This window comes from Zootoca vivipara, chromosome 8, assembly GCF_963506605.1.
Source record: "Zootoca vivipara chromosome 8, rZooViv1.1, whole genome shotgun sequence".
NCBI lineage: Eukaryota > Metazoa > Chordata > Lepidosauria > Squamata > Lacertidae > Zootoca > Zootoca vivipara.
This window is the reverse complement of record NC_083283.1, coordinates 201,278-226,592: the sequence shown is the minus strand read 5'-3', so window position 1 is coordinate 226,592 and position 25,315 is coordinate 201,278. Positions and strand designations below refer to the sequence as shown.

At 54.8% G+C, this 25,315-nt stretch overlaps 1 protein-coding gene across 1 annotated transcript; it reads left to right on the top strand.

Moving 5' to 3' along the window:
- The first annotated feature begins 985 nt into the window (after positions 1-985).
- On the top strand, positions 986-18,360 carry NRBP2 (nuclear receptor binding protein 2). Its single transcript, XM_035102648.2, has 18 exons — positions 986-1,142; positions 8,729-8,851; positions 9,004-9,105; positions 9,731-9,820; positions 10,157-10,197; positions 10,299-10,393; positions 10,657-10,680; positions 11,303-11,386; positions 11,482-11,537; positions 11,755-11,850; positions 13,147-13,279; positions 13,385-13,487; positions 13,578-13,628; positions 13,952-14,087; positions 14,307-14,360; positions 14,519-14,582; positions 14,879-14,934; positions 15,709-18,360. The coding sequence occupies exons 1-18, from the start codon at positions 1,011-1,013 to the stop codon at positions 15,775-15,777; spliced, it is 1,509 nt and encodes a 502-aa protein (XP_034958539.2). The 5' UTR covers positions 986-1,010; the 3' UTR covers positions 15,778-18,360.
- The last annotated feature ends 6,955 nt before the right edge of the window (positions 18,361-25,315 follow it).

The window sequence follows — 25,315 nt, the reverse complement described above, 5'->3', positions numbered from 1 at the left end:
AGACGGGCACAGTGCCGGATTTATGTATCAGCTAAAAAGGCTATAGCTTAGGGCCCCACTCTCTTGGGCCCCCCAAAAAAATCAAAGGGGAAAAACCTGGATGTACATTTCCAAAAGATAAAATAAAAGACAAATAGAATAAAGCCTACATGCAGCAACAGTGTTTTGTGTTGGGCAGGCTCCTCTGGTGTAAGTCATGGGTCCTGCCTGCTAGCCTGCTCTTTCAAATATCCCTGGTTTGCTCCTTTCTATATATAGGGGGCCTACATTCTGCATGGACTGGTTGCACGGTAACATATGCAAATGTCTTGAGATACCTATTAGGTCCAATAATTACTTTGATAAAATACATATTTTGTTATGTGCAAATGTCTTGAGATACCTATGAGGTCCATCAATGACCATATAGCATATATTCAACACATAAAACAGCGACAACCTGTTGTTGACTAAGGGCAGCTGGACATAGAAAGGGCCCCAATAGCTTCAGTAGCTTAAGGCCTCATCCAGCCTCAATCCGGCCCTGGTCAGTCACCACCAGCAGCAGCAGCAGCCCACGACACCCCCTTCCCGGAGCCCGGAGGTGGGGGGCTCGCTCTCCTTGGCCCCCGCACCTTCCTCCCGGGTGGCCGCGAGGAGACCATCCCCCCGCCGGGTCCCCTTTGGCCACGGAGGGCGAAGGGGCCTCGGCTCCCGTCTCGGGGGACCCGCGGCAGCAGAAGAGGGCAGACGAGCACCGGGCCACCTTCTCCGGCGGCGAGCCGGGCCTCCTTCTGCCGCCGCCAGGGCCCGGAGGCCTCGGTGGGGCGCCCGAGGGTAGCGCCGAGCCCGGCGGCCGAGGCCGGCACTGGGACCCGGGGCGGCTTCCGGAGCGGCGGCGGGGCGGAGCTGAGTCCGGGACCGCCCCGGCAGCGGCGGGCTCGGGCGGAGGCGGCGGGGCAGCAGCGGCGGGACGGAGGCTGCAGCTGCTCCAGCGGCGCGTCTGTCCCTCGGGCGGCGGCGGCGGCGGCATGTCGGGCGCGGCAGAGCCGGAGGCGGCGGCGGCGTCGGTGGTGTCGGCGGCGTCGCAGGAGGAGAGCGAGGACGAGAGCGAGGTGCTGGAGGAGAGTCCCTGCGGCCGATGGCAGAAGCGCAAGGAGCAGGTAGCGGCGGCGCGGGCGGGCGGACGGAGCCCAGGGACAGGGAGGGCAGCTCCCGGAGACAGCGACCGGGCCGCGGGGTCCCCTGGCCGCCGGCAGGAGGAGGGGCGGCAGCAGCAACGGCGGCGGCAACCGGGCGGGAGGCAGGACGGAGGCCGAGCAGGGCTTCCTCGGGGACGGGCGAGCGGGGTCTGCTGCACCCGCGCCGGTGCCTCCCGCCGTGCCCAGCCCCGCCGGACTCCCCCTTGCCTCGCCTGGTCTCCGCGCCAACCCGGCGAGATAGGCTCGCGAAGGGCGCCAGGAGAGCGGGGCTCCCGGCCGGGACCCGTCGGAGTGGCCTCCCCTCCCGGCCCCTCGCACCGAGGGGGAGCCCGAGGATGCAAAACAGGGCGACGGGTTAGGGTTAGGGGACCCCTGTTCGGGAGCAGCCCTGCCCGGGGGGGGGGCTGGTCCTGGCTTCTCGTGGGCTGCTTATCTGGATGTGGCCCGAGGAAGGCGCCCCAGAAGCGAGGTGGGGGCGGGAAGCAGCCCAGCTCAATCCCCCTCCGGTAGGGCGAGGCAGAGGCTCTGCCCTCTTGGCTCCAGCCCCGCTTCGCCCCATATCCAGAAGACAGTTGCCTCCTGTCGCCCACAGACAGAACATGTCTTTGACGGGGAGCGTTTGGATGCTCAGGTGGGGTCCTGCCTACCTGAAGAAATCTCTCCTTGGTCAGGACCCGTCTAAAGGCAACAAGATCAGGAGGAAACCTCCGAATCCCCCAAAGGGGCGCCCTCCCCCCGGCACCAGGACCCACCTTCTTCGCACGGGTGCTGAGCGATCTCCTTTGCCTTCGCTGGTGCAGAGACCCCCCCAGGCGCCTCCGGTGCTGCTGCTCCTGATAAGGCCATGTCTGCCTTCAGGGGAGGCCCCCAGCATAGCTGCCAAGTTTTCCCTTTTCTCGCGAGGAAGCCTATTCAGCATAAGGGAACTTGGCAGCTATGGGGGGCCCCAGGGCGGCCTGCTTGCCCAGTGCTGGGGCGCCTTCTTCTTTGTGCTGCCGCCCCTGAACCAGTCAGAGTAGGTTCAGTGAGGCTTAACCTGCCTGGAAATGTGGCTCCCTGAGCCACACTCTGCACTGGACCAAAAACACAACTGAGATGTTGTCTGTGTTTCTGCTGGCCAGCTGGCCAGGACTGAGCTCTCTCTCCTCTTCCGGGGTCTCCCCTCTGCCTTCCCCCAGTCCAGTGCCTGTCTCAGGATCGCGCTGCAGCAGCCAGCAGGGGAGTCTGCTGGGACTCTGCCATTGCCAGGGAAGTGGATCCTGCCCAGGTGGCTTCGCTGCAGCTCTGAGGCCCAGGGTGGGGCTCCTGCTCTTGGCTCTGCCCAGTGCCAGAGAGGCTCTTGCCCTCCTGGTCACTCGTTCCTGGGCCTCTGCGCACAGAGTGGCTGCATCACAGTCCAAAGGGTCTCAGCCGCTGCCGACGAGAGTCTCAGGAGCCAAGGCCTTTGCTGGCAGGATGCAAACCCAGGCAAGACAGGGCGATTTCTTCTGCGCTGATCTCCCCGCCTCTGCTGTTTGCAAAGCATTGGCAGCTTCAAGCTTTCATTGGCACAAAACAGGTCTATGGAACCGCCAGCAGTCCCTCTTATGACCCACCTCCTGCCCAGGGGGGCTCCTGCCTCGTGGGAGTGGCCACCATTGCCAAAGCTGCCTCAGGAGCCCGGCCCACCCATTGAACCACTCGCTCTGGCCTCTGGGGACAAGCCTAGATGTGCTGGTGTCCCTCTGGGGCTGGGGCAGACTTCTGGAGCCCCACAGGGCCAGATTTGTAATCCCTGCCTTCATTCCTGTCTTCTGTAGAAAATGGGAAGCTTGGAGGGTTGTTTTTTTTTAAAAAAAATACTCAGGCAATATGGTATATGCAATTCATGGAAAAAATGCCTAGGACAAGCTGTGGGTCTGGCCTGCCTCCCCCCCCCCCGCACTTTGCCTCCTGCTCCTCTTCTTAAGGAAGAAAGCCCTACCACCCGCCCTCCACAGCGGAGGATCCTAGAATAAGCATGGGTGGGGTGCCAGGGGTGGGGGAAGGGGGTGCTAGGGCGGGAGCTGTGCAAGCCAGGAGGCCCCACAGGTGACCTCTGCAGAACAGCTGCTTATCTTGCAGCGGACCTGGCCTCTGGGCTGGCTTATCAGGGCCTCTTGCTGTGCCAGGCTTAGGGGAGGAGGGAGGGGGCTTTGGCTTCAGTTCGGCCCTCAGCCCCTCCAGACCTGCTGCCTGCCTGCCCAGCCGGCTCCACTCTGTTCTGGAATGAGGCCTCTTGAGGAATTCTCCTCCTCCTCCTCTTCCTCCTCCTCCTCCTCCTCCTCCTCCTCCTCCTCCTTCTTCTTCTTCCCCTTCCCCAACAGGGTCTCAGGGCACCTTACAGCTAAAATACAAGCAGCTAAAATATAGGGGGGAAAGCAATAATTAAAAAACAATTAAACATTAGTACAATTAAACAATATGAATATAAAAATCACCACTACAGCATCATTAGAATATGAACACCACAGGATGAGCCCTTTCCTCAAATAACAGTCGGTTCCCAAAGGCCAGTCAAAATAAAACCATCTTCCCCTCCTGCGGAAGGAGTGCAAGGAGGGAGCCCGCCTGGCTTCCTAGGTTTCAAGGTTGGGGGAGAGCAGCCACCACCAAGAAGGCCCTCTCCTGTGTTCCCACCCAACGTGCCTGGCTGGGAGGTCCTACTTGGGCAGCTTCGGCCACAGGCTTTGCTTTCTGCCTTCCTGGAGAGAGGCTGGCACCCTTCCCAGGAGGTAAAGGAGGGAAATGGGTCTCATGTAGCCTCTGTGGGGGGGATCTCCTGCTCCTTTTGCAAAAGGGACCTCAAGGCACTTTCTTTGCAAAAGTGTCCCCTCACAAAATGACCCTTGAAGGCTCAGGAGCGCCCCCCCCAGCAGCTGCCTCCCTTGCAGCTTGATCTTATGCTGCCCGCTGTTGCAGCCGCAGAGATCGTAAGGCTTCCACATGCCTGGCCCTGTTTGCCTCCTGGGTCTGGCAATGCAGTTGCCATGACTACAGCTTCTCCAGAGCAGCTGTGGTACCCAGCCAGATGGCCCTGCAGCATCTTGTTGGCTGATGAGCCAAGCCCTCTTGTTCCTCATTGGCTGCCTGGGATGAGAGGAGGAAAGCAGAAAGAAAGAAAGCACCTCCAGCTGCTGAAGAGGCCAGAGACTATCTTGGTTGTGAGTTTTGGTGAACCTTCTCCCAGCCTGGCTGGGAGGATGGGGTCCAGACTGACTCCAACTACGAAAGCAGAGGCTGCTGAACAGACCCATGGTGCTGTTTGTGCTTTGCTGTTGTCAGGGTTGTTGCTGTTGGTTTTGTGTATCTTTATTTTGTATCTTGTGATTTATGTGGAAACGGTTCAGTTTGGCTATGTACTTTTTCATATTTCATTTATTTTTATGACCACTTTTGTCATGTTGTTGTTACTTATTTTTTCATGTTGTAAGCTGCCTTGAGCCAGGGCTTTTGCCCGAGGAATTTCTCACCAGCATCAGCACGATGTTTTTGTAGCAGTTGTCAGGCATCCTTCCCCCGGAGAGGGTGGGATAAAGGACATTTATCTCACGCCTTCCCAACAGAATGTTGCTCAAGGCAATCAATGATAATAATAAAAAAGGAAGCTCATCAAAATTCAAATGAAAACATTTATAAACTTCAATTATAAGGGCTTCAATTATATCAACAGCCAACACAAAGCTAGCCACTGAAAGTCAGTGGCAGAGCCAGTGGGAAAGAGCAGTTACCTCCCCCCCCCACTTGCCACCTGGAAGGCTGTCAAAGAGGAGGTTGAACTGGTCAAGAGAAATCCTCAGGAGTGTGTACCTGTGGTTCTCAGGGAGGGGCAGCCTCATCCAGTGCAGGTGGGGTCCCCATTCCTGCTTCACTTTAAAGACCACCAGCACCTGTGCCAGGTCTGTTGACTTTTGGCTTATTTGCCACCTCCCAATGTCGGACCAGGACCTTCTCAGATGCCTTAGCACAGGCATCCCCAACCTTCAGCCCTCCAGATGTTTTGGACTACAATTCCCATAATCCCTGACCACTGGTCCTGTTAGCTAGGGATCCTGGGAGTTGTAGGCCAAAACATCTGGAGGGCTGCAGATTGGGGGTGCCTGCCTTAGCAGGACAACGAAAGAAGAGACAGAGCTGGGTGCCACCTGCTCATTGAGACTACAGAACTGCAAATCCCTGGGTGACCCCCTCAGTATTGGGGGACAAGCGTCTGTGATCCAGCTCAGGTGCCCAGCAGGAATCCGCAGTGTCTGGAAGTGGCCTCCCAACAGGGACCAGGACACCCTCTTTCCAGGCCCCTCTTCTCAGGGAGCTAGTCCAGGAGGCTGTCGTATTTCTCTGCCCCGTTGAAATTTTGACTAAACTTCTGGGGACAGGGACCTGCCCTGCCTTAAAAAACCTTTGACCCCTATTGCTTCTGTGTGTTACTCTGCAAAGCGCACTTCCTCTGCTTTGAGCTGTCCCCTCTCTGCCCTGACTTCTTTCTCTGCCTCCCCCCTTTGCCCTTTGCTCCTCCTCTTCTCAGCAATGCCACTCGTGTCCTGGCATGACCCCCCCCCCTTCCAGGCCACAGAGCCAAAGGCGAAAGAGCAACAAACCCTTTTGCACCAGCAAAGCGGCCTCAGCCATTTCTGCACAACAGTGGTGGGGGCTGTTGGATGAAGAAATGCCTGTGTGTTGTTGTCCGTCCACCCCACCCCACCCGGTCCTTTTTGGGCTTCTGCTCCCAGGTACCCTGCCTGGGTTTGACTGGCTCTGAGGTGAGTCACTCCCCCTTGGTCTCTTGTGGGGGGACATAGACCTTCAAGAAGCCTTTTTTCGAGGGGGAGGGGAGTTCGTCTGACATCCACTTGGCTGCCCCTTTTGCAATCCCAACTAATAGACAGGCAAGAGGGTGGCGCCTGCCCATCATGTGCGCAGATTGTGACCTGTTTAATTGGCAATGGGCAGACAGGTCCAAGGCCTTTCCTGGTTGGGCTTGGCCACCGGCCCAACTCTGGCTTCCTTCTTGGCAGACACTGCCTCCCTCTTGGTGGATCTCTTTGGCCCATGTGAGGGGTGCCCTGTTCTGGCAATCCCAGGCACACCTTTCTGGGCCTTTGGCAGAGGGGGTCCCCACGCCAGCTAGCCAGGCAGCCAGCAGCAGAGCCCCCCTCGGGTGAAGGTGGCTGGTTTCTGGCCCTGGCAACCCCACTCCTTGGCCCAGGGGGAGGCAGGTGGCCAAGGGGGGGGGGGAGAAGGGGACAATGGGGCCTCTTTGTTCCTCGGGCAGGAACTGGGCCATGAGGCGCCGCTGCCAGGACAGCTCCATCTTCCCCTCTTAATGAACTCGAGCTGGCGTTGCGGCTGGAGGCCTTTGTCCCTCCTGGCCTGCCAAGACAGACGTCTGCGGGTGCCCCAAGCCCTGGCAGGCAGGCGGGACAGGGTGTCCTCTCTGGGCCACAAACAATCCTGCCTTTCAGCAGGTGCTGGGCCAGCTCTTGCATCCCCCCTGCCAGTGCCCGCTGCTGTCGGAGGCCCCACAGCAAGAGCCAAGGGGTTTGCACAGCCCCCCTGCAGGGCATACCCTTGGTCCCACGTCCAGGAGCCAGCCCTCTGCCTCAACTTCCCCTGTGGCAGGAGTGGCCAGCCAGGCAGGAGAGCAGGATGGAGCCCAGGGCTGGGCTAGCAGGCTGCCTTTGGCTCTTGCCTAGCAACAGGTGGGGCCTTGTTTTTTCCACCCATTTCTGCCAAGGAGATGTGCTGGGTCTGGGGGCAGGTAGCTTGGCCAATTGGGGGGCCATGGCAATCTCTCTTCCCCCCAGGGAACCACTGGTGACATTCCCCCCCCCTCCCAAGCATCCTGGGAATCTCAGCATTTCTTTACTAAAAGATATCCCACATTCCTTTGCCTGCCCTGGATGCCGCCTACAGAAAGGCTGGGAGAGTGTGCCTCCTGCCCCACCCCCGTCAGCCTCTGTGCCCCCCACAGAGGTTGAGTAGTAGGACAGGAGCCCAATAGACCCCCCCACACACACACACCCTTCCTTGTATTCGGAAATATACTGCCTTTGATCATGGGGGTTAGCTTTGCAAATTTATTAATAGCTTCCCACAACAGATGGTCCCGCAGCAATTTAGAAGACAATGAAGCAGAAGAAAATACATGAACATATTAAGACATAAACAAAATAAAAGCATCTCGTCGCTGGTGCTGCCCAGAAAGGCAAACCCAGATTTGCCTGGCACTGAAAATAAGACAAGTTGGAGGCCGATGGGTCTCCTGGGGACGGGGCATTTTCTAGCTGGGAAGCTACTGCAGAAAAGGCCCATTCTCCCCTCACCAGCCCTGAGGACAGAAACAGCCTGCAGGATCAGGCCAGTGGCCCATCTAGTCCAGCATCCTGTTCTCACAGTAGCCAACCAGAGCATGGCAATTGTGAAGATTCCACCTAAACATTAGGAAGAACTTCCTGACAGTAAGAGCTGTTCGGCAGTGGGATTTGCTGCCAAGAAGTGTGGTGGAGTCTCCTTCTTTGGAGGTCTTTAAGCAGAGGCTTGACAGGCATATGTCAAGAATGCCTTGATGGTGTTTCCTGCTCGGCAGGGGGTTGGACTGGATGGCCCTTGTGCTCCCTTCCAACTCTATGATTCTATGATTCTATGAATGGTAGCCTCCGGTAGCCCTGTCCTCCATGGCTTTGTCTAATCCTGTTTTGAAGACATCCACCTTGGCTGCCATCCCAGCCTCCTGTGGGAGAGAGTTCCACAGTTTGACTCTGTGCTGCATGGAGGACTTTTATCCGTCCTGAATCTTCCAGCATTCAGCTTCATTGAATGTCCCCGAGTTCCAGCATTATGATTGGGGGGGGGGGAGAGCTTTCCTCTCTCCACTTCCTTTGTGCCAGGCATCCTTGTAGAGGCTTCTCTCATGCTGCCCCTTCCTCGCCTTTTCTCTAAACTTAAAAGTCCCAAATACTTCAACCTTCTTTCATTGGGGAGTCAATCCACCCCAGGTCATTTTGCTGGGCCTCAGGAGGGCCTCAGGTGAGGATCTCTGGGACTGGGCAGGTAAATGTGGGGAGAGACAGTCCTCTAGGGTTATGAGTCAGGAGCCATGGGAGGTTTAAAGGCCGAAAGCATCACTTTGAATTAGGCCAGAGCAGTTTCCACAAGAAACAGTGTTAAATGTTGTTGTTGTTGTTGTTGTTGTTGTTGTTGTTGTCATTCACCACCATTCATAGATATCAGGGCAGTTCACAACATAAAAATACAAGATAAATAACACAGAATACAAAACAAAACAAAAGACGAAGCAATAGCCCACATCCCCTCCTGCAAACAGATCTGCTCCTCCTTGTTCCGGTTGCCCATGGAGCCTTCTGCACTAGCCAGATTCCAAGCCATCTCCCAAGGCAGCCCCATGTGCAATGCATTGCAGCAGTCTCAGTCTCATCTTTGAGAGAAGACCTGGGGCCGTGACTCCGCTGGGCTCTGGTGGGGCAGGGCCCATGTTCGGCAGCCGCTCTGAGCCGCGTCTCTCCCCTCAGGTCAACCAGGGCAACATGCCTGGACTACAGAGCACCTTCCTGGCCATGGACACAGAGGAAGGCGTGGAGGTCGTGTGGAATGAGCTGCAGTTCACCGACAAGGCGGCCTTCAAAGCTCACGAGGTGAGGCTGGCAACCCCATAGGCCTTGGGGGTGGTGCACGCCAAGCACTCCTCGCCAAAGGAGGAGGCGCTTCCCCCTGCCCAGCTCCAGACCCCCAGCTTGTTCCCCATTGCTGAGAGTCTCCCCTCCCTGCCCACTTCCTCTGGCAACAGGAGAAGATCAAGACCATGTTTGAGCAGCTGGTTGTCGTTGACCACCCAAATATCGTGAAGGTCCACAAGTACTGGCTGGATGTGAAGGAAATCAAGGCCCAGGTGAGGCAGGGGCCCCCCACGGAGGCTTGGCAGGGCTGCCCCCCAGCCCCAGGGGTAAGCCCCCTCCACGATACGGGTCTCAGACCTGACCCTGAGTGGGGAAACGGGTTGAGGGTGACCACCCTGGGGGAGGTGGGCTTGTGTAGGGGTCTCAGGGGCAGGGGAGCCCTTGGGTTCAATCCTGGCAGCATCTCCCATCTCGGCTGAAGTGGCAGCGGCTGCTGAGGCTGCCAGCACAGGGCAGGCTTGGCAAGACCCTCCTGCGACTCTGGGGAGCCCTTGGTGCTGCTCCAGGGGACCGAGAGCCTGACTTGGTCATGCCGGGGTGGGGTGGGGTGGGGGTGGGGAGGTAGAAGCCCCACACATCCAAAGTATGGTGTCCATGCCCTGGTTTTGGCCAAGCCGTCAGGTACAAAAGAGCCTCTGGCTGGGGCCCAGAAAGGAAGGCAGCAGGTCCAGGGCAGGATCCTAAGACTAGTAAGAGCCCAGCGGAAGGGAGGATTCCTAGAACCCTCTTTCTGTTGTGGGGCTGGCTTCATCTTTGGGCTGCTGTGGGAAATGTGAACCTGGGGCGGCAGGTCAACCCCTCAGGTTCACCAACCTGGTTCCCCCCCCCCCCCACCAGGTGATCTTCATCACAGAGTATGTCTCCTCCGGAAGCCTGAAGCAGTTCCTCAAGAAGACCAAGAAGAACCACAAGGCTATGAATGCCCGGGTAGGACCCCTGCCCTGCCCCCTGGGGGGAGGCAGACCCCAACCCCCACTTCCCCCAAGCCAGGAAGGGAGCGCAGCCCCTGCAGGGATGCTCCAGCTTGTACCCCAGGGCAACAGGGCAGGTGGGGGGGCTGGGGGAGAGCCAGGCGACCCCTTGGGCTGACCGGGGCACCCCGATGGGTGGGTGAAGGTGGATTCAAGGCAGGCTGCTGCCTTGTCCAGGTGGAGGCTGCTCCTGTTGAGTGAAAAAGGCACTGAGTCGAAGTGTTGGCGGGGGGGGGGTGTCTCCTGAGCTGGCTGACTGTCTCATTGCTCCCCCTACCAAAAAACAAAACAGGCTTGGAAGCGCTGGTGCACCCAGATCCTCTCGGCCCTCAGGTAAGCCTCCGCTGCTGCTCCCCCCCCCTGCGCAGTGCCTCAGCCCCACCTCTCTGTGGGGAGAAGCAGTCCAATGCCCCTCGACTCCCTTCCTCTTGCAGCTACCTGCACTCTTGCGACCCCCCCATCATCCACGGGAATCTCACCAGTGACACCATCTTCATCCAGCACAATGGGCTCATCAAGATTGGGTCAGGTACAGAGCAGGAGCCAGAATCCTGGGCCTTGGCAGGGGGGATTCCGCCTGCTGCCCCCCCCCCCCCGGGAGGGGAAGGGGGTAAAGAACTGCCTTTGTTACCCATGGAGCAAACTGACATGGGAGGACCTAGTCCAGCCCCCACAGCTTCCCCCCCGTGGCCAGGCAGGGGCCTCAAGGCTAGGTTTGAAAGCCTTTCCCCACCTGCTTCCCAGAACCACTTGCTTTCCAGTAACTCTCCCTCCCTGTTCTCTCCCCTGCAGTTTGGCACAGAGTCTTTGCAAAGGGTAAGTGCTGCCTCTTCCTCTTGCACCCCCAAATGTATTCCCCGCCCTGTTTCATAGGGAGCGGCAAGTGGGGTTTTCTCCACATTCTTCAGGGCTCCAGGTCTTGGGCTTGACCAGAGGCAGCACAGCCACCCTCAATAAATCCCGGGAGTGCTGGATTGCTTCCTTGTGCAGACCTTCTCTGGGTCACTGTAGGGTGGCCTTGGGCTTTGGGGGCAATGGAGTGTGTGTGTTTGAGGGGGGTCCCCGCCCTTTGTTCTGGCCCCAGTCCATTCCTGGAGGCTATGGGATCGCTTGCAACCGGCTGCCTGGGGGAGGATGTGCCCCTCTGGACATTCCAGTAAGCCCATCAGAAGAGGCTGCCAGGTCCAGCCAGTGGTCCAGATACCTGTGGGAAAAACCTGCAGGCAGGATCCGAGCCCAAGAGCCCTCTCCCCTCCGGGGGTCAACTGAACTTCAGAAGCATTGCTGCCTCTGGCTGTGGAGGACAGAGCAGAGCCATGAAGTTGTGCCATCCTCTTTGAAAGGCATCCCCATTGGTGGCTGCCATTGGCTCCTGCCCTGCTTCCTGGTATCCGCCCTGAATGCTGCCGTCTTCCTCTCCCTTCTCGCCCTCCCACAGCCATCCCGCCTGAGCTCCGCAGCCCCATCCGTGTGGAGCGAGAGGAGCAGCGCAACTTGCACTTCTTCCCCCCGGAGTACGGGCGTGAGTAGTGGTGCAAGAGTCCTCGGGAGGGTGGGCGGGGCTTCCCTGGAGGAGGGGCTTTGGCCAGCTGGGTCTGCTTGTGCTTGCTTTTTCAGACGTGGCGGATGGGACGGCCGTGGACATCTTCTCCTTTGGGATGTGCGCTCTGGAGGTAGGGAAGCTGGACCCAGGGGCCCTGATGACCCTGCCCTCGGGGTGTGGGGGTGTGGCTCCCTTCCTCACATCCATCACCTCTTCAGCAGGGGGCTCCTTCTCAGGGCCAGGCCCTGTCTTCTGGCAAAAGGGCTGCTGCCCGGTGAGCCGTGCTGCCCCTTTCGTTCTGCCCCAACTGCATCCCCTTGCCCCCTCCCCTCTGCTTCTCCCCCCAGATGGCAGTGCTGGAGATCCAGTCCAATGGGGACACCTATGTGTCGGAGGAGGCAATTGAGCGGGCCAGGCATTCTCTGGATGACCCCATCATGCGGGTGAGAAAAGCCCCTTGGCCCCCTCCCCACAGGGGAGCAGGGGCTCAGGCTACCTGCCTGTCTTAGTGGCTGTGACAACCCCTCTGCCCCCACCCCCATTGTAGAAGCCTGAAACACCCCACTGCCCTTCCGTTGAGGGTGAATGCTGCCAGGCGGCTTAGCCATTCTGGCCTTGAGAGGATGAGCAGAATGGAAGGGAGGCCTTCCCCGCTCCTCCCCAAGTCCTGCTGCTGTGGCTGCTGCCCAGTGAGCCAGAGCAAAGCCCTGGGGAATCTGGCTTCCCAAATACCCACCAGTAGCACACCAGGAACAAGCCTTGGCTACAGCTGGAGGGCTGTGTTAGGAGTCTGGGGCCTGTGCTGGATGCACCAGGACGGACGGACGGACGGAGCTTGTGCCTTCCCCCTGCCAAGCCATCGCCAGGCTTAGCGTGATGCATGAACTAGGGCAGGGACGTCCAACTCCCAATAGGCTCATAGTATAAAAAAACTGGCAGTGATCTATCCATTGTTGTAAAAAGACTGGCAGTGATCTACCCAAAGATGTGGAGCTTTTTTTAGGAAGCCAAAGTTAGGTGGGTTCTTTTTTTGCAAGGAGATCGCTGAGGGGCCAGAGATCGTCTACCAGGAACACCCTGCGATCTACCAGTAGATCATGATCTACCTGTTGGACACGCCTGAACTAGGCCATTGTGAAAGGCTTGGGGCGCCCCATGGCTACGGGGGAGGGGGGCAATTTTACTGCATAGGAAGAGCCTGCTGGATCAGGCCAAAGGGGCTCATCTAGTCCAGCATCCTGTTCTCACAGTGGCCAACCTGGTGCCCATTGTGGGAAAGCTGCAAGCAGGATTCTGTCCCCCTATGGTTTCCACCCACTGGAATTCAGAAGCGCCTCTGCCCCCAACTGTGGAGACAGAGCACAGCCCCCCTCCATGCAGGGGCCGCTTCAGCCCTGGCTGCCTCCCTCAACACCCCCTCCCCGCCAGCCCCTTTGGCAATCCCAGTTCTGGGTCAAGCAGGGCCTAAGAGGCCAGAGGCAGGAAGCTCCCAGGAGGCAAGGCAGGTCCTCGGGAGGGGGAGCAAATGTGTGTCCCATGGGGCAATTCCCTGGCAGCGTCTCAGCTGCCCTTTCTCCTGCTTTCCTGGGCAACCTCTTGCCTGGACACTGTGGCCACTGATCTGTGGCTTTTCCTGGCCAGCCTCTTGGCTATGATGCCCAGCTCTCCTGGCAGGAGGTTGGCGCTGAGCCCGCCTTCCCCTTAAGACACCCCCCCCCGCTGCCCCTGTGTCCTTGCAGGAGTTCATCCTGGGTTGCCTCCTCCTGAACCCGGACCGGCGCCCTACAGCTCACAACCTCCTTTTCCACCGCGTCCTCTTTGAGGTCCACTCCCTGAAGCTCCTGGCCGCTCACTGCTTCATCAGCAACCAGTGTGAGTTGGGGAGGAGGTGGGAGGGGGGCAGCTGGGAAGAGCCCCGCCCCGCCCCTGCCAGGCCATCCTGCTTCAACCCCAACCAAGCCTGCCTGATTCTTGTAGACCTGTGGCCTGAGAATGTGGTGGAAGAGAAAACCAAGCAGCTGGACCTCAGTATCGTCATGGCAGAGATCCAGCGGAAGGGTCGCCCATCCGTGCAGTGGAGGTGGGCAGCCAGGGAAATGGGTGGGGCTGGGCAAAGGGAATCTCCCCCCCCCCCAACCAGCCAGCTCCTCATTCCTTTTCTCCACTTTAGATACTCAGAAGTTTCCTTCCTGGAGCTGGACAAGTTTCTGGAGGATGTCAGGTGAGTCTGTGCATGGGCTGCATGTGTGGGTCTGTAAGGGTCCCCTGCCCCCTTCACACCCCACAGCAGGATTCCAAGGGTGGGGCTCCCTTGAGTTCTGGGACTGCAGAGGAGCAGTCCTGCTTTTTGCCTCCCCCCCCCCAGTGGGGGGTGGGGAAGACGGATGGATGAAGCAGAAGAGCTGCTGCTCTCTTAGGGGGCTGAGCCCCAGAGCCCCCCTCTCCCCTTCCCCTCTTGGGCTCTGGCTGCCAGTCTCCACCAGGCTGTGGGATCCATAGGGCTGATACTCCCAGCGGGCCTGTCTTTCTCTCCCCTCTCCCCAGGAATGGCATTTATCCCCTGATGAACTTTGCTGCTACCCGCCCCCACACACTCCCCAGATCTACATCCCAGCCCACCGAAGACCCTCAGAAAGCCAAGACGCCGACGCCAGAGCCCTTTGATGTGGAGACCAGAAAGGTCAGAGCAGCCGGGGGGGGAGAGGGAGGGAGGGAGGGGTTGCAGAGCTGCAACGGAGATCCTGACCTTAGTTCCCCAAGGGCATCTTTGGGGTGGGGGGCTTGGAAAGACCCCAGCTTGAATCCCTGGGGGGAACCGGTGTAGGCTCTGGCCTCAGCCCCCACAGGAGACCCTCTTCCCCAGCCTCGCCTCCTGAGGAGTGTCCCTGCCTTTCCCCAGGTGGTGCAGATGCAGTGCAGCATGGAGTGGAGCGAGGAGAAGAGGCAATGGCGGGTACGTCTCCCCTCCCTTCCTGGGCAGGAGGGAGCCCTGGGTGTGGGGCAGAGGAGAGGCGGCAGCTCTGTGGGTGCCCTCCCCCTCTCACACATGGGGGGGAAAGGTTCTCCCTCAAGAGCTTCCCCCCCATACACTCTCCATGTGTGTCCCCCCAGCTCACCCTCCTTCTGGTCCTGGAAGACAAACTTCACCGCCAGTTGAGCTACGACCTGCTGCCAAGTGAGTGGACTCTCCATTCCCCCAGGGCAGGGGGGCCTCCCCTGTACCCCCACCCTCACCGTTGCCTGGCTCTTGGACATGAGACCTGGGTGGGGGGCTCCCAGCGGCACAGCCATGGGGTTGGGGGGCTGCTTTGTTGGCCTGGGGTCAGCTGTGCCTCCCCCGCTTTGTGGGGGACCCTCCCCACGCCATTCTTCCTTTCACCTCTCACTCATTGCCACGAGAGGCTGGAAATACCAGCCGGGCCTTGGGCCCTTTGGTGCCCCCCCCCTTCAGCAGCTCCTCCTCCTCCACAGGTGACAATCCCAAGGACTTGGCTGCGGAGCTTGTGCACTACGGATTCATCAGCCCGGTGAGCTTCTTCAAGGCCCCCCCCCCCCTGGTGAAGGGCGAGGGAGCAAATGAGGTTGAAAAGAAAGGTTGGTTTGAGGCAAGAGCTCTAGTGCTCCTCCTCCCAGGGATTAAGCAGGTGAAAAACAGGTGGGGCTGCATTTTCCTGCCAGTTCTGTCTGCCTAGGAAAATAATCCCAGCTGTCAAGTTCCACAAGCGCTTTCTTTCTTTCTCCTCCCCTTTCTCTTTGTGTGCCCTTTTCTGCGCAGCCTCTGCCCCCCCTCCGCTGAGGTGTGGGCACCGCCTTCCTGCTCCCCCTCAGTCAGCTGGCATGGGGGCACCAAAAGGCCCCCCTCCTCTTCCAGGGCCCACATGCAGAGCCAGACTGCCAATTCTCCACCCTCTTTTTCAAATCTATTTTGATTATTACATTTATACCCCCCCTTTCCTACCCAGGAGCTGAAAGCAGCCTACATGGTGCTCCCCCTTCCCATTTCATCCTCACTGTCAGCTAGGCTGGGGATGGCGACTGGCCCAAGGTCACCTGGCAGGGTGGCGAGAGCCAGCTCAGAGCCAGCCCTGTGTTCGATTTCTGCTGGGATCCCTGGAAGTTGGGGGGTGGAGTTGTGCACCTCAGGCTGCCGAGGGCAGAGAGGAGAGGAGCAGGGAGAAAGGGCACGGAAGGCAGTGGGGCAAATGCACCAGGCTGCGCTCTGGCAGAAGCCTCCATATAGGGGCCAACTGGGAGGAGGGGGAGGGGAGCCCCTGCTGACCCTGCCTCTTGTTCTCCCCCAGGACGACTGTGACAAGCTGGCCGCCTTCCTCGAAAGCGCCTTCCGCAAGCAGCACCCTCCTCCTTCCTGAGCCAACGTTTGTCCGGGGCAGGTGGGCCCCATTGGAGAAGGGACAGAAGCCACCTTGGGCGTGGTGGGCCGGAGGGAAGCTGCCGAGGCTCCTCTGTGCCAAGGCTGGCTTGGAGGGCAGCAGCCAGGTGGGGGAGGCACCAGGAGGCCTGAGGCTGCCCCACCCTGAAGACCAGGAAGAGCTGGGCAGGGCTGAGAGTTGGCGCTGACCAGGGCGAATCTCAGGAATAGTTGCCTTTCCACCAGCCCCCCCCCATCTCCCTCTGACTGGAAGCAGCTGTCGGTGGGGGTGGCAGAGGAAGTGCAGGCTTGCTCAGAGCACCCGCTGGCTCCTCTTGCTCTGCAGCATCCTTGCGATGGAGAGGGTGGCAGGCTCAGAGCCACGAGAAGGAAGCAGAGCTCCAGAGGCCTTAGCTTGGCTACCACACCCGCTGGATTCCCCCCTCTGCTCCTGTCCGTCTCAGATGGTGGGCGCCCAGGAGGGAAGTCCCAGGACCTCGTCCTTCTTGGAAGGGCCGGGAGCCACAGGGCAGCTGAGCTGCTGGCATTTGGACTGGGAAGGAGCTGGGCCCCAGGAACCCCCTGCTTCAGAAGCTGCTTCTGCTGCCGCCACTTTGAGCTGCTCAGCTGTGCCCTGCTTCTCTGGGCACGCAACGTGTGCGGATTCTGCTCTCTTGTGATGTATGCTGTGTTTGCTGCTTGCAGCCTGCTGAGCTGCCTGCCTTGGGCACCTTGTGCTGGCTGTGCCAAATCTCTCCCCCCCCCCCACTGCCCCGGTTGCTTTGCCAGTGCCTGTGATGATAGCAATTAATATATTAAAATATAACGAGCCTCTTGGGGAACTGCTGCCTCCTCCTCCTCCGTCTCTGACAACTGGCCCTTTTCCAGCCATTCTTCTCTGGGCTGCTCTGCCTGCCTGCCTCCCTCCCCTGGAGCCCATGGAGCTCGGGTGCTGCAGCTCCAGTCAACTGGATGGTTTGTCCCCTGGGAAGAGGCAAAGTAGTGATCAGGAAAGGCAGACAGAGGCAGGAAAAGGAAACGCTCAGCTCAGAGGGCCCCGTGGGAGACTCTCCTCTCTTCTCTAGACCAAAAAGCTGCTTCCCCTGCACCCACCATCCTGCCCCAGCACGGAACCCACAACCCATATGCATGCCCTGCTCCAGCACCATCAGCCTTGCTGCTTGCTTGGAAAGAAGACGGGGAGCTAGCAGAAGCTGCTTCTCTGGTGCTGCCTCCATGGTTGGGTTACTGGCTGCTCTCTCTCCCCCCCCCCATGTGCTAGCAAAGGAAATCCCAAGGCAAGATTCAACTAGCAAGTCTTGCTAGCAGGACAGAGCCAGCATGAGGGCTCCTCTTTCTCCCGCTGTGCCCACAAAATTGGCTGGCAGTTGCTGGGAGATGCCCCCAAACTGCACTTGGGAGGAAGAAAGGAGATCATCCCACCTGGCAAGCTGAGAAGCTGGTGCAGATGAAACAACTGGCCCTTGTACTGCGTGGTTTTTCTCAGCACAGGAATGCTGCCTGCCAGCACCCTGGCCTTTGGTGAGCAAAGGGATTCTTGCTTGCTTGCTGCTGCTCTTTGATAAGCAAGCTGTGATCCTCTCTGCAGGTGGGCTGGCTCAGGTGCATTACGTAATGTAACTTGTTCTTCCACCCCCACTGCCCTTAGGCTTCCCTTGTCAAAAAGCCAAAGCCCTGTTTCCATCAAGACAGTTGGGCTAAATGAGCCTCCGATCCTGCTGGTTTCCTCAAACAAAGCCCATCCCTTGCTGGGAGCGCAGATGCAGGCCTGCTGTGCCGTAAGAGGCTGAAAGGCTTTTCAGTACAAAGATGCACATTCCAACGGACACATACGAGGTCCAGAGAGGAAGTTCCAGAAGTGGGACCAGGGGGCATGGAGCCCCAGACTCTCTTCTATTTCTTTCTTTTTTGGAAAAAGGATGCCTCCAGTCCTCCTGGAAATAAAGTTAAGCAGCAAGATGTGCAGGCTCCCCTTCTACGCACTGTCTGTAAGAAAAGCCACTCGGGCTGATCCTGCCTTTCGAGGTTTTTAGCCAGTGAGTGAAGTCAGAGCTGGGACTGATGAGTGAGTTGTTTAGGACCCCAGAGATTCCTCTTGCCTGGTGTCTTAAAGAACTGCTGTTTTCCCCACTCCTTTAGCACAATTTTCTGGCTTGTGATTCACTTTCTAATCCTTAGAATCTCTGTAGTTTGCCCACCCTTTTCTCCTAGCCGTTAGGATGCATCTTTCCTGTGGTGTTACTTTCTGCAAATACAGTAAGTATGCATGGATGTAAAAAACAAAACAAAAAACCCACCCATGCAAATGGCAAAATGTGAAAATTTTGCCAAGAGCCTTAGATGTCTCCTGTTGTGCACTCATTAAGAAGTCATCTCTAGCCGACTTACAGTACAGTGGTATACATGTCTACTAAGAAGCCTGTTTGTGATAAACAGAGCTTACCCTATGGCTGGCATGGAGGGAAAGCAGGCTCCTTGTGCCTTTAACAGCTGTGTGGCAGACAGAAGTTCTAGAAGTTAAGCCTTTTCAGTTATGAAAATACAACGTTTCACTTGTTCACAATCTGTGTCCAAGACATTTTATTATGTATGCTTGCACTGATTCTTAATTAATTAATTTCATAAAATTTAAGCATTACTTGATTGTAAAAACAAAACTATTTGTATATGACACCAATAACCGGTAACTCTTTGCACCATTTTGCAAGAGTCAGAGGACCCAATCCACAGTGCACTCTCCCGAGAAAATCCCACTGGCACCCCTGGTTGCAGGCAGACCAGATAAATTTTCCAGATTTGCATAATCAAATCAACTTCTAGTTGCAGTACAAGGGGCCAGCTTCAGACCCCAGAGAGCTGAACTAGGAAAGCAATTCAGCCTCACCTACTTGGTGCCCACTTCACTTGGGCCCTCCATCCTTTCCCAACTTCTTTGAATCAGATACCTGAGCCTTATAACCCACAACTTCTGGCTTTTGGCACCAGGGAAGATTCCACGTCTGCAGTGCCTTCAGGATCTAGGCCAGATCCTGCCATTAATGCCACTGTCAATTATTGGTCTTTGTTGCTCATGTAGAACCCAGAAGGGGGAACGTGCTTCTTTAGGATGCTGTTTCATGCAGATTTCTTCCTGCTAGGCTAGTCAAGGAGCCTCCTTTGCACCAAGAATCATAGAGTTGGAAAAGAACACAAGGGCCATCCAGTCCAACCCCCTGCCAAGCAGGAAACACCATCAAAGCATTCTTGACATATGCCTGTCAAGCATCTGCTTAAAGACCTCCAAAGAAGGAGACTCCACCACACTCCTTGGCAGCAAATCCCACTGCCGAACAGCTCTTACTGTCAGGAAGTTCTTCCTAATGTTTAGGTGGAATCTTCTTTCTTGTAGTTTGAATCCATTGCTCCGTGTCCGCTTCTCTGGAGCAGCAGAAAACAACCTTTCTCCCTCCTCTATATGACATCCTTTTATATATTTGTACATGGCTATCATATCACCCCTTAACCTTCTCTTCTCCAGGCTAAACATGCCCAGCTCCCTAAGCCGTTCCTCATAAGGCATCTGTCATGAAGTTGGGAAGTCACCCCCCTTGTCACTCTCTGCTCCAGCCCCTCATCCAAGGCCACTGGACTCCGCAAAGTGGATGAGGCGCACTCTCCCACACTTCTAATTTTAAAATGCATGGAACTCTCGGTATCGCTGCCACCACTGAACACCCCCTAGAGTTCAGGCAAAAGTTGGCTTAGTAGGGTCCGAGCAGTCTAGGACCAGATTAAGCTAAGCAGCCCAAAGGAACAAAACCCCAGACAAACGTCTTAATTATTTATTCAAAAGTAAACAAGAATGGTTATGCAGTTCTCAACAAAAAGGTTACAATTAAAAATAACAAAGGTATAAACTAATTAACTTATACATACGTATGGAAGCTAACAGGAAAATCAGCGCTGTGCCGTCTCCTGCCTGGCAGGGCACAGCGCGAGCACTTGTTGTTACATCTGCCCCAGGTTAGAGCGTAGCAAAACTTTCAGCAAGCAAACTCCAGCTTAGCTCAGACTCCAGCTCTAGCAATTAACATTTCAAAACCAACAGGTCTTAAGGATTTAGCACACGTGTGTATTTCAGTGTTAAGCCAATCACATTTTACTTTGATTCTTGAATGAGCCTATAGGTGGTCAACAGGATGCTCTTCTTTTCATCTCATTAGGAGTTAAGCCAGATGTCTTAAGTTTACATATCAAACGGCCCTGGAGAAGTTACTCCCTTTCGATTCTCAGGGCAGCCAGAGACAATAAACCAATTAAGGCCCAGCCCTTTTGTGATTGTAACACTTCTCAGCTACAACAAATACCCAATTAGCATGTAAATCAAAAGGGGGGGGGGCTGACAGGAGAGAAATTTCTCCCTCAGGCCAAAAGGACAGCTTTTCAGAAACACAGGTTTCTCTTCCCATTCCCAGGCTCCTTTGCAGACCTTCCCAGTATGCACTGCAATGAACCAAGGTTTACTCCAGATACAGCATATTGCTTATTCCATGACAGCATCATTTCCAGGCCTTTGACCATTTTGGTTGCCCTCCTCTGGACACGTTCCAGCTTGTCAGTATCCTTCTTGAACTGTGGTGCCCAGAACTGGACACAGTACTCCAGGTGAGGTCTGACCAGAGCAGAATACAGTGGTACTATTACTTCCCTTGATCTAGATGCTATACTCCTATTGATGCAGCCCAGAATTGCATTGGCTTTTTGAGCTGCTGCATCACACTGCTGACTCATGTCAAGTCTGTGGTCTACCAAGACTCCTAGATCCTTTTCACATGTACTGCTCTCAAGCCAGGTGTCTCCCATCCTGTATTTGTGCCTTTCATTTTTTTGCCCAAGTGTAGTACTTTACATTTCTCTTCCACTCTATGATTCTACGACTCTTAGTGATCCCAGCGTTCCTTTCTAGGTGCTCACAGACCGTTTGCTTAATGATCTGCTCTAGAATCTTTCCTGCTATTGATGTCAGGCTGACTGGGCGGTAATTGTTTGGGTCCTCCCTTTCCCCCTTTTTGAATATAGGGATATTTGCCCTCCTCCAGTCTGCTGGGACTTTGCCTGTTTTCCCGGAATTCTCAAACATAAGTGCCAGTGGTTCTGAAATCACCGCTGCCAGTTCTTTTAATACTCTTGGATATACAGTGGTACCTCGGTTTGCAAATGCAATCCATTCCGCGGAGGCGTTCACTCACCGAAGGCATGCTTCTGCGCACACACGAGCTGTGCAGATCGCTTCCGTGCATCCAAGCGCCACGGAACCCGGATGTAAACACTTCCGGGTCCGCGGCATTCGTAAACTGAGGCGTTCATAAACGGAGGTAGGCATAAACCGAGGTTCCACTGTAGTTCATCTGGCCCTGGAGACTTGAATACATCTAAACTAGCCAAGTATTCTTTTACTACCTCCTTACTTATTCTGGGCTGTGTTTCCCTTGCTGAATCATCTGCTCCATATTTTTCTGGTCGGGCATTGTTTTCTTTTTTGGAGAAGACTGAGGCAAAGAAGGCATTGAGGAGTTCTGCCCTTTCTCTGTCCCCTGTTCGCATTTCACTATCTTCTCCTCTAAGTGACCCCACTGTTTCCTTGTTCTTCCTTTTGCTACAGACATACCCATAAAAGCCCTTTTTGTTGCTTTTAACCTCTCTAGTAAGCCGGAGTTCATTCTGTGCTTTAGCTTTTCTCACTTTCGTCTCTACATGTGCTGGCTATTTGTTTGAATTCCTCTCTGGTGGTTTCCCCCTTATCCCATTTTTTGTACATATCCCTTTTAAATCTTAACTCAGTTAAAAGTTCTTTAGATAGCCACCCTGGCTTCTTCAGGCACCTTCCTTGTTTCCGTCTCATTGGTATTGCCTGAAGTTGTGCTTTTAATATCTCCCTTTTAACAAACTCCCAACCATCATGAACTCCCTTCCCTTTTAGTATTTCTGTCAATGAGATTTCACCCAGCATTTCCCTAAGTTTTCTGAAGTCGGCTTTCTAAAAGTCTAGAATTTGAGTCTTAGTATGCTTGGTTGCTCCTTTCCACTGTATAATGAACTCCAGAAGAGCATGGTCACTCCCCCCTAATGATCCTGCCACCTCTACCCCACTAACCAGGTCATCACTATTGGTTAGAATCTGATCTAAAATGGCTGATCCTGTTGTTGCTTCTCCCACTTTCTGGACAATGAAGTTGTCTGCAAAGCCAGTGAGGAATCTGTTCGACCTTATGCTCTTGGCTGAGTTTGACATCCAACAAATATCAGGATTGTTGAAATCCCCCATGACTACTATCTCACTTCCTTTTGAATGGTTGGCCATCTGTTCCAGGAAGGCTTCATCTGTGTCCTCAGTTTGGCTTGGGGGTCTATAGTAAACTCCCACAATGAGATCACTGTTATTTTTCTCTCCTTTAATTTTGGCCGAAATACTCTCAATTTAGCTTTGAGGTTTTAAATCCTGGATCTCTTCACAGGTATACACATATCTGATATATAATGCCACTCCTCCTTCTATCCTGTTTGGTCTATTTCTCAGAAATAGATTGTATCCCTCTATTAGCACATTCCAATCATGGGACTCATCCCACCAGGTTTCAGTGATGCCTATTATGTCGTATTTAGTTTGCTGTACCAAGAGCTCAAGTTCATCTTGTTTTTTTCCCATGCTCTGTGCATTAGTATGGAGACATTGAAGACCATTGATCACCCCCCCTAGACTCTTATTTAAGGATTTTTTCCTCCCAACACTAGGTTTGCGTGCTGTTTGCTCCATTTGGTCCCTGACATTTGGATGATCATCTTCAGCACTTGATAGATTCCTACCTTCAGGACCACTGTCTCCCTCCCCCACATGTCAGTTTAAAGCCCTCCTGATGAGGTTTTTGAGATTCTTGGCAAAAACATTCCTCCCAACTCTTGTGAGGTGCAGCCCATCACTTGCCAGAAGTCCATCTTCAAGAAACTGCAGACCGTGATCTAAGAATCCAAACCGTTCCTGCTTGCACCATTTGCAAAGCCAGTTGTTCACTTCCCCTATTTTATCCTCTCCCTGGGCCACATCGTTCAACTGGGAGGACAGATGAGATGACAATTTTTGCATTTAATTGCTTCAACTTCCTGCCCAGAGCCTCATAATCACTTTTGATCTGCTGGAGACTATGGCTTGCAGTGTCATTGGTTCCCACATGGACCAAAAGGAAGGGGTATTTGTCAGTGGGTTTTATGATTCCTTGCAGCCGTTCTGTTACATCTTGGATCTTGGCCCCGGGGAGACAGCACACCTCTCGAGACGTCTTGTCAGGCCTACAGATCACTGCTTCTGTACAGCCCTCTAATAGGCTTGGTCATGATTCTTCCATGTGCTGTCCCTTCCAAAGTCACCTGCATAGAGGCAGACCGTTCTCACTCAACCGCCTGACAGACGTTACTATGTAGTCAAATCTCTCTAAGATGGCTGAGGAACTTCTGAAGGGAAACATTCATGGGGGAGGGGGGGAAGTCCTGTTTTGCTCATGACCTGCTTGCAGGCTTCCCATATACAGCCCATTGGGGGAGCAGGATTCCAGACTTGGTGGGTCCCGTCTGGCCTGAAGCAGCGGCAGCAGCAAGGCTCTTGTGACGTCGTCGTTGTGTATGTGTTAAAGTGAAGGGCAAAAATTCATGCAGGGGCCACAATTTACTGAGGGCAGAAGCTGCAGGCAGGCACAATGTAACACAGCCTAAAAGCCTCAAAACAAGAGCAAACAAAGCCAAAGTCTGAATGTCTGCACAACACAGTCACTGCAGGGACTGTCATTCCTGAGGAGGTATCCAAGGCCAGGAGGAATAGTGCCTGGCTGCATTCACCAGCTGAATCTAACCAGTGTGATGTAGTGGGTTAGGGGACGCAGGTGGCGCTATGGTCTAAATCACTGAGCCTCTTGGGCTTGGCGATCGGAAGCAACGGGGTGAGCTCCCATTGCTCTGTCACAGCTTCTGCCAACCTAGCAGTTTGAAAGCACACCAATGCAAGTAGATAAATAGGTACCACTGCAGCAGGAAGGTAAACGGCATTTCCGTGTGCTCTGGTTTCCATCACGGTGTCCCGTTGTGCCAGAAGTGGTTAAGTCATGCTAGCCCATGACCCAGAAAGCTATCTGCGGACAAACACTGGCTCCCTCAGCCTGAAGCAAGATGAGCAGCAAACCCCATAGTTGCCTATGACTGGACTTAACCGTCCAGAGGTCCTTTACCTTTACCTAGTGGTTAAGGTGTCAGACTAGGACCTGGGAGACCAGGCTTGGTATCCTCACTCGGTGGTGAAGCTCACCAGGTGACGTTGGGCCAGTCACTCACTCTTGGCATAACCTACCTCACAGGGTTGTTGTGGGGACTAAATGAGGAGAGAGGGAACCATGTGAGCCACCTTGAGCTCCATGGAGAGAAAGATGGAATAGATAGGCAATAAATAAAAAATGCTGTACAGTGGTACCTCGGGTTACAGACACTTCGGGTTACGTGTTTTCAGGTTGCGTACTGCGGGAAACCCAGAAGTACCGGAAAGGGTTACTTCCGGGTTTCGCCGCTTGTGCATGCGCAGAAGGGCTAAAGCGTGTCACATGCCTGCGCAGAAGGGCTAAATTGCATCACGCACGTGCGCAGACGCAGCGTTGCAGGTTACGAACGCTACAGGTTGCAGACGTGTCTCTGTCCCGGATTACGCCTGCAACCCGAGGTTCCACTGTACAAGAAAAGGTTGTTGCTTGACCCATCTGCTGTTCCCATGTGCCACCCTTTCCGCGCGGAGCCTCGCCCCCCCCCCCCCGGCTGTGCCACGTCACAGGGGCCAGCCAGGGAGAGGGCCAGCCGGCCTGGGCTTCCCAGCTGGGGGCAGAACAATGGGAGAAGATGGGAAGCCCTGCCCCCACTTCTGGAGCCAGGCTTGAGAAGATGATTGACAGGCACAATTTCATCAAAACAAAGAAGATAAGCCTACAAGGAAAGCTAAATGCAAATTCAAAAAAAATTATCAAACTAGAAATACAACAAATACTTAAAAGTAAACATTGTAATATAATATTCAATGATTATTAGTAAAGAAGTAGAGTGGAAATTTTTTTAAAAAAAATGAAGCAAAAATATTTTGAGCATGCTAACAAACCAGGGAAGTCGTTGGCATGGCAATTAAATAAAAATGAAAAGAAAAATATTATAAGTAAAACTAAAGTCAAGGAAAAATGGAAATATAACCCAAAAGAGATTAGGAAAGAATTTGTTAAGTATTTCACAGATCTATACAGGACAGGATTAGAAAAAAAGATTGAAATAGAGGAATATCTGAGAGCAAGTAAATTAACAAAACTTACAGATGAGAAATTAGTAATTTTAAATGCCCCGATAACATCTTCAGAGGTATTGGAAACTATTAATCCAGCAAAAACAGGGAAGTCACCAGGACCAGATGGCTTGTCGGCTAAATATTATAAAAAATTAAATAAACATTTACTAGCACCATTAGA